At 37.3% G+C, this 9,089-nt stretch overlaps 1 protein-coding gene across 2 annotated transcripts; it reads right to left on the bottom strand.

Moving 5' to 3' along the window:
• Positions 1-1,115: 1,115 nt before the first annotated feature.
• Positions 1,116-8,489, bottom strand: psmb3 (proteasome 20S subunit beta 3). 2 transcript variants are annotated; one of them, XM_027133652.2, is made up of 6 exons: positions 8,332-8,489; positions 6,604-6,788; positions 6,128-6,235; positions 5,447-5,624; positions 4,266-4,360; positions 1,116-1,572 (listed from the first exon to the last, which is right to left on the bottom strand). In XM_027133652.2, the coding sequence occupies exons 1-6, from the start codon at positions 8,332-8,334 to the stop codon at positions 1,524-1,526; spliced, it is 618 nt and encodes a 205-aa protein (XP_026989453.1). In that variant the 5' UTR covers positions 8,335-8,489; the 3' UTR covers positions 1,116-1,523. The 2 variants fall into 2 exon arrangements, with proteins under 2 accessions (XP_026989453.1, XP_047669068.1); XM_047813112.1 differs by having other exon boundaries at positions 1,116-1,287.
• Between the last annotated feature and the right edge of the window lie 600 nt (positions 8,490-9,089).

The raw sequence follows: 9,089 nt of genomic DNA, 5'->3' as shown, positions 1-9,089 counted from the left end.
GCCGACTATAACTAAACTTCAAAAATATAATCATTGAAAGACTTCAGTCAGTACATCTGTGAGTTTATATAAAAACATCATTGTCTAAGTCATTCATAATACATTAGAGAACATAATTAGAAAACAATTTATAAACAGTTGATTTTTTTTTCTAAACAAACTGTTAATCTTCATCACTCATTTTGAAGGAATATGAGCTGTGGCTTATATCACTGCTCTATTAGCATGTTTTGCAAAATTACCAAAATGATCAAAAGTCTTAGCTTTAGAGGACATTAACCACTGTAGCACGAACGACTAATTATTATTAATTATGAACTACATTTCTGAGTGTTACAGCTGTTCAGATTTTGACAGAAGTGTGAGGATTTTGCTTTGAATGACTTCAGCATATCTGTGACTGCAGGATATCTCTCTAGCTTCTCACGCTGATCTGGTGTGATCTTGGTCACCTCTTCTTCCTTTCTCTTACAGTTACAGTAACCTTTTTCTTCTTCTATTTTTATTTGTTTATACAGTGGCACTAAAACATCCATGTCATGAGTCAAGCCTAAATCACAAAAAAGCTATAAATGAATTTTAATAGCACAAATGTGGTAACATCAGGTCTAATACTTGTTGAAATATGCTTCAGTATTTTATTTCTTTCATTTCATAAAATTTTGTCTTTAGACTGCACCTCACTTTTAGGTGTTACTTTATATTGTTTAAGTGCCAGGAAATAAAATACAAATATTTGTTATCCAAAAAAAAAAAAAAAAGGTTGGTGATTGAGATTGGAATTAACTTGATAAAAAGGTTCTGAATTATTTTATATTAATTATTATTATGCAGTGCATTTTCAGGATGAATACTAGTTCTATGGGATGTTATGTAATCTCATATCCAATTGTTTAAAATTCATACTTCACAAATGCTTTATCTAGCAATTTTCTAAAGAAAATATGCAGTATATAATAAGCATCTAGCAGTTTACAGGTATAAAAGTTTTACCCTTAACTGCCCAGTGATCTTTTACATCTTAACCTCTAATATTCCTGTGGAGTGTTTGCATTTTCAGCACCTCTACCACTGGATCATGCAGGAAAAGATGCAAAAAAAAAAAGCACACAAAATTAAATGCCAGAACAATTTATTGAACACATTAAAGAGAAGGATTTGATCCAAACATGTTTTTTCCCCCTAATACATACAAAAAAAAGGATTCTGAACAGAGTAACGCAGTGGTGTTGATGTTTCTAGTCCATTCTGGCCTTCAAGGTTCTTGTAGTTACTTTATCTTTCTTACTGGGAATCAGAAAAATGAACAACATCGGATATGATTACAAGGGAACATTCTGAAAGATTCCTGCTGTTAAAACTCTTGACTTTACTGAAAAGTGAAATAACTTTATAAATGTAAAAAAAGCCACACAAAATCAAAAGCCAGAACAATTTGTTGCACATATGGAACATGTGGACAGAACAAATGGATCCATACAAAAAAGGATTTTGAACAGAGTAACGCAGTGGTGTTGATGTTTCTAGTCCATTCTGGCCTTCAGGGTTCTTGTAGTTATTTTATCTTTCTCACTGGGAATCAGAAAAATGAACAACGTCAATACACTTGTCATCAGATATGATTATGAGGGAACATTCTGAAAGATTCCTGCTTTCAAAGCTCTTGATTTTACTAAAAAGTGAAATAACTTCATAAATGTAATTAAAAAAACAGCACTTCTGCATTCTGTAATGTTTAAAAAACAAACTGGTTTTCAGTATATAACAGTTACGTTCACTAAGAACATGCAAGTTCACTTTAAACACTTCATTTCGCAAGCATTATTAGACTGAATTCAAGAAATCAGAGACCCATCTCTCTCTCTCACACACACACACACACACACACACACACACACACACACACACACACACACACACACACACACACACACACACACACACACAGATGTACCCAGTAGGTGACTGAATGCCATAGCAATGACCTTTATCAGTGGATGGTGTAACCTGCATTCCACTTGAAAGCAAATCGGTTTTCTTGTGGCTAAAATAAAACATGCTGGGGAAAGTTTGCTTGTTTGTATAAAATTAATATTCAATATTAAATTCACTAGTATACATATGCATCATATGTTACTAGATGAAGGAGAAGCAATGTGTACTCTTGGCCACTGATCATGTGCTCTCTATTGGCTTTACTCCCATTGCTAGTCACTGCACAGAGCTGCTCCATCTTTGTGTCAAGTTTTTCACATCTTTTGTTGTATTGCATGACAGGCCCACATCACCAGAGGCTGCTCTCTAGAAATTGCCAACTTACATTGAAAATAAATTATCTCTGTTCACTTGGTCACTGTGTGTGTGAACATAGTCATAAGAAGGGCTGCAAGTCTGGTCAGGAAGTTATGAACTTTTATACTGGAAAATGTCAAAAATATGGTCCAGTGCAACAACTGACCATTAAACAGGAGAAGCTACTTTTACTACAACTGGCTGAACAAATACGTTAAACTAGATGCCACTGGTGTCTCAGAGGCTTCTGCTAACAAAAAGTCTGTTCCTTCTCATTACTATTGTATATGCCAGAAATATCCTTAAAATATAAACCAAACATGAAGAGGTCATGATTACAAACATTTGACCTTGCTGTGGCATTGACCCAGTTTGCATCAATTCCAAATTCTAATCCATCTGATAATGATGTTGGCTTTGTAGAAGCCAACATTCTGATTTCTGTTATAAGCTTATTATTATTATTCTTAGCCAAAAATATCAAGAGTAACTCCTCCTAGGGCTTTCGAGCCACATGTACCAAATTCGGATATGTCGTAGACCCTGGTCTGAAGTTTGTTGCTCCTATTTTTCTAAGCAATCGGAATTCCGCCATTCCCAGTACGGAAGCTCAAATTGGCCTTTTTTCCCATAGACTTCCATTATAAACTTTTGAGGTTCATAACTCGGCAAGTTTTCGAGCGATTTCACCAAACTCGGACAGGTTCTTTAGGACCTCACTCCGGACAAAGTTTTTATTCCGGAGTTCTGACAGAATTTTCGGTTTTCCGGTAGTCAACGATCGAACATCCCATAGATTTGAATGGGGAATTCCGAAAAGTCCTCTAAGCTCTCACACACACAATACATCCAACATTAAGAATTGCATGTACTGTTCTATAATAATAAGTAGAATCCCATAATGACTGCAGTATTGACATGAAATTTCGAAACCCTCAGTAGCCACTTTTTGCCAAAAGTATTGGCACCCCACCGGGTATTCCCGTGACGTCACTTGACACCACGTGACGTAACGTGTGGCCCCGCCCCCAAAACAAGCGAAATTAAACATTTGCACAACATGGACATGTGACATATCAAAACACTCAGCACAATGAGGGGAACTGCCCCACAGGTATTCTGGTCAGGTCATGTGGGGCAGTTCATGTGGGGCAGTCACGTGACGTCACGTGAAAATTAAAAATTTGCACAACATGGACATGTGACATATCAAAACACTCAGCACAATGAGGGGAACTACCTCACGGGTATTCGGATCACGTCACGTATGTCTGCTCGCCTCCAAAAGTATTGCCACCCTAGCGGTCCAGTAGCTTTCACAATTTTTCTGTCCGCTTGCCTCTAAAAGTAACACTGACCCTTATGTCCACTCGCCTCCAAAAAGCACCGCCTTTGCGAATACTTGCACCGACAAAGCCAACATCAAAGTTTGTCACGACGAACTTTACAAATCTAGTTCTAATTTATTTTAATGAAAAAATCATATAAATCCTACATTCAGCTTCTCACCATTCTAATGAATGTCCTGGAAAGATGCATGGATGCATACATGGAGGAACAGATTAGACAGCCAGTAAACAGGCCTTCAGCTCATGAAAATGAATGTGTAATATGCATCTATAGATCAACTCCAAAATCCATTTGCTGCTTACAATTCTATTTTCTTAGAAATCTTTCATGTATTCAAGCACTTATTTTTGATAGATTGTACTAAATGAGAGTCCCAGTCATCTGGATGAACACCTGAAACTATAAATACCTCCACCAATCAATGACAGAGACTATATATTAGAAAATGTATAATATTTCTTAAAATATATACGTTATTTATTTGCTATTGTGCTCTGCTACTTTGTCCATGTAAAAAATGAAGAGTCTGTTTGTGCCTTATCTGGTCCAATACCTCAAAAATCCTCATTCAGCAATGCTTAAGATCTTGTTGAGAAATGCATTGTGGGTGATTGTATACTTACATGACATGTACTATTACTCCCATGCCAGAAACAGCGTCTCTATCAACTGCATTCAGCATTGCCTGTGAAATGGTCTCAAACAGATCCTCTGGCTCCTGAAAACAATAAAGAACAGCAGATCACACACAGACACACAGACACAAACACACCAATTCATGCCCGTGTCCCAAACCACACTGTAGACACCTACGACACCATGGACATCTCTGATGTGCTAACAGACTATTAGAAGGGTAGAATTTGTTTTGGGATACAGCAGAGTAATTATTCCACATTTTATTCATGAGAGCAAAATCTTGTTTTTCACAGGTCTGTGAATGGAGGAGAGACACTAAAGGTGAGCAGATGTTTTAGTTGCCTTTCTTACATTCCAAAATGAACAGAGCTGGAAATTAAAGAAGTACAGAAAAACACATAAAATTCACCTAATAACTGGCCTAGGGTACCGTAGCCATAGAACAAATGGCTATCATTTATTTAGCCACCAACATAAAAATCATTGAGTTTTCTGGCTGAAATGGCTTCAGCACTGGGGAACAAAAACAAAAGGCTCCACAATGTTCAACCATGACAAGGAAAAATCCTAGAGTAGTCCTGAATCCTGTCCCCTGCTCACTCTGACACTCATAGCATTTAGCAGACTTCTAATTCACAGCAGCTCAAGTCTTTTAATCTCTGTTGATTTTAGTTTAGCATTGTAGCATTGTATTGGACTCCCACACTCTCTTTTCAGCTTTATAGTCACACAGACAGTCAGTCAGAGTCCCTCAGTCCCTCCAGGAGAGCATTCAAAATAAAGTAGTCAGTGTAATTATCAAAAGAGCCTGCATTTAAAATGAAGTTACAGCAGATTTTTACAAACGTGTCTTGTTGGCCACAACAATCCCCCAACCCCTTCCCTCATGGTGCTGTGCTGTGTAAATCCTGGAGGGACAGAACAGTATTAGACTAGACTCACTTTACTTTAACAGGATGCCAGCTCTTCTTTTGTGCTTAAAGCTGGTGCATGATAAGATGCAACACTAGTGTAAAGTTAGTGTATAATTCACGTGTAGGAAATATCCGAGAGCCTTCTCAGGATGGCTCACTTCAACGCCGGAAATTCTACACGCACTGTAGCTCTGATTATACTGACAGATATTAGCAGGATATTCTCATGTACACTTTTGTGCTCTACTCACCAGGTCAGGCTTCCATAACGACTCACACATGCCGTACATCTGCTCAGCACAAGTGCCGCTGACCACAAAATCTTCTGTTACCATGGGGCAACCAATCAGGTCTAAAGAACAGATGAAAGGCTCGAAGGTTTTGGGGTCCAGACCAGCAATCACTGGCTCAATGTAGTACGGCCCAAACCTAAGAAATGAGACCCAAGAGATCCATAAATAAACACAATTGTCTAGAGCACTAAGACTGTTGCTTCCGGTACAGAACAAACAAAACTTTCCACAGCTAAATGCTTTTTTTCTGGCTGAAAAACAAAGCAATAATCTAATCCCCTTGTTATTTCTTTGGTAAATCCTGTAGTGGCCTTTACACGGTGTTCCTTTCTCAGCTTTATAATCAGCAAACCGCTGCTACACAAATACTGCAGAACAGCCTAAGCTACTTAGACATAGATGAACTTTATATATAATTAATACTACTAGAGCAGCCTTGGAATAAATGGAACGTGTGTAGCTTAAAGAAAGCAGAATTCTGATAATCTTGTTTAATAAAAAAAAAGAGAAAACTGTTTAGTAAACTGCAAACATGAAGGAAATAAAACCAATAGTATTCTGTGCTGTCTGGTCTCTAAATGTTACCTGAAGCAAGGCTGTGTTGTTAAACATAAATCTAAACAACAGCATTGCACTTACCTTCTCTCATACAGCAGGTTGGACACCATGCTCATAAAGGTCTTGGGCTTGATCTGACGCCCCTCTTTCAGCTCGTACAGGTTGAGACGGAATTTAAGCCGTTGAGATCTGCCAATATGGATAAAAGAAAGCATTTTAATACATTCGAAATAATCATAGCATAATGGACTCAAGTCAACCAATCACAGTGTTTTCAATCCATCAGATATGAAAAGACCCACATGACAAAGACAAAACAACTAGCTTAAACATGGCATTCTAATCAATTATCGGGTTTATACGGCTTTTCTGCTATCAAATACTCAAAATTAGTATATTTTCATTTTGTAAATATAATCAAGTAATAAGGAGCAGTTCCAAATTCAATTCCAAGCACTGCTATTTGTTCATCTGAGACCGAATAACGCTGTTACCTGCTTTAACATAAATTTGATCTTCTATAACGTAAAATGAACAATAATGAAAAAAGTACTTACACTGTCTGCACATCTGTGGCTAGTCCTGCCAGGCCAATGTAGAGTCTGTCACCCATGGGAAAGATTTTCTGGAAGTCTGTAGTGACCATCTGGGCCTGGATACCGAACCGCCGATCTGACGCAATTGCAACACAGTTCTTCCCACGCATGGCCATGACAGCCCCTCCATTATATGACATTATAGACTGTAATAACAGAACCAGGTTTAGAGCGGATTTGAAAGAACAGTAAAAAAGTAATATAAAAAAAAAATAAATCACACGTGTCATCAAATGTGCACGTACACAAGTATACCAAGTTTTAAAAAAGGTTTTTTTAATATTAATATCCACCACACGTGACAACGGCAGGTGTATTATCTTCATACTGAATCAAGCTTGTTCAAACTCAACACCAAGCCAGTTCAGTAAGAGGCATATTAATTCAATACATTCAACCTAACACACACTCCTTTACAGCTCACACACCAATGCACTGCCAAATCACTCACATAGTTTACACGGTGAGACTTAACCAGATAAATAAACACATGAAAGTGAACAAAAACAATTCATTCACTTAAACGATTAAATCACAAACAGAAAAACACTAGCATGTCAGCATCACATTTTTCTATGCATGTAATACAAGAGAAACATTTTGTGGTTAAATGTTTTCCATCTTTTCATTTAGTAAGTTCCACATCCTTCATATGGACTGATTAAAAAAGAAACAAAAAAGTTTTAATGAAATAAAAACCTTGAACAAGAAGTGTTATGATGCCCTAAAGGGTAACAAGATAAACTGTACATATATGAGGTTTACACTAGATGATGTGGAAACAAATCTGTAAATGCAATGATCTGTATCTCTATTCTTACTTTATTTACTTAAAACACATACTTACTCATTTATATTTCAATTTGCACATTTTTCCACTGTACATACAACTGTCTTTATTATACGTGTGTTCATGTCTTATCAATGCCATTCTGTTTACACTGTGGAGCTCCTGTACTAGAACAAACTCCTCGTATGGGAAAACATACTTGGCAATGAAAATCTTTCTGATTCTGATAAAAGTATTGGCACAATATATATATATATATATATATATATATATATATATATATATATATATATATATATATATATACACACACATACCCCTTTTATTTACTTTTTATATTATAACCAGTTCATCTGGGTGGAAATTGTGAAAGTATCTTTGCAGAAAGAATGTACATAAAAATATTTTTTCAACAAATATAATAAATAAATGTAAAAATTAATGAATGTAAAACTATTCTAACTCCAGTGACGTGAAATACAACTCTGCTATATTTTTTAAAAACTTTATGGTTTTAAAACAAGAGACATTTACTTCCATTCGCCTGTATAACAGTGTAATTAAGAGCTGAAGCACTTCTAGCTAGCGGTGTTAGCGGCAGCGGCGGCGGCGGGACGTCCGTCCGTCTGCTACTTTTATCTGCTCTTCCTCAGCTTCATGTTTTTTAGCTTAGCGGCGTCAATAAAGCTGAAATATGTGCTGAGTTACAACCCCGTAAATACAAACAGCAGTCGGCCACAGCTTAACTAAACGAAGAGTCACCAGTTTCCTATATGAAATGTGCTCATGATTAGCAGCCTAAGCTAAATGTTAGCTTTGTCCATCTTAACAGATCATGACAAGAAACGGTTGTTTATATTCCTGCACAAAACGGACACAGATTTTACTGTGTGTCTTACCATGGTGCCGGTAATGAAGAGAACAAAACAAACCCCGGTAATATTTATTTAGTAAACCGTTGATATGAGACCGATCTCACACAGAGTGACTAAACAGTTTATTCTGTAGCTACTTCCGGCTCAGTCTTCTTCTTCTAATGTGTTTTAACAGCTATGAGATGCACCTTACCGCCTCCGAGTGGAGTGGAGTGGAGTGGAGTGGAGTGGAGTGGACTGGATAAGATAAGATGAGATAAGATTGCACACAGGTAATATTGCACGGTTTTCAAATTTTCTGTTATTGCACATGTTGTTTAAAATACTTTGTTATTGTTAATATTGCAGTTGAACAGCAATCCAGTGTGTAATTATGGTGACTGGTTCACTGGGAGCAGCTTTGGTTGTAAAGGCTAATAGCAGCAGGGGGAAATGATTGTCTGTATTGCACCTTCAGACACTTAGGATGTAGGATGAAGGATGAATGATGGGGGGAAGTTGTGGCCTATTGGTTAGAGAGCTTGACTCCTAACCCTAAGGTTGTGGGTTCGAATCTCCAGCCGGCCATGACTGAGGTGCCCTTGAGCAAGGCACCAAACCTCTGCTTTGTCCTTTCTTATAGATTGCCTCAGTATTGTCTGTCCAGTCCAGTTTGCTGTTCAGATGAAAACCCAGGTATTTGTAAGAGTCTACTCTCATACTCTCATGTCCTTTCCCTGAATGATAACTGGGTAATGAAATTTGTTTGTGCCGACGGAAATACACCACCAGTACTTTTCCCC

The sequence above is a fragment of the Tachysurus fulvidraco genome, chromosome 5 (genome assembly GCF_022655615.1).
Source record: "Tachysurus fulvidraco isolate hzauxx_2018 chromosome 5, HZAU_PFXX_2.0, whole genome shotgun sequence".
NCBI classification, from domain to species: domain Eukaryota; kingdom Metazoa; phylum Chordata; class Actinopteri; order Siluriformes; family Bagridae; genus Tachysurus; species Tachysurus fulvidraco.
This window is presented reverse-complemented; position numbering and strand designations above follow the sequence as displayed.

Coding starts and splice junctions, on each gene's coding strand:
- psmb3 (XM_027133652.2), bottom strand. Junction 5,625..6,127: donor AACCTGCTGTATGAGAGAAG/GTAAGTGCAATG, acceptor CTCATTTCTTAG/GTTTGGGCCGTACTACATTG. Junction 4,361..5,446: donor CGTTATGGAAGCCTGACCTG/GTGAGTAGAGCA, acceptor TATTGTTTTCAG/GAGCCAGAGGATCTGTTTGA.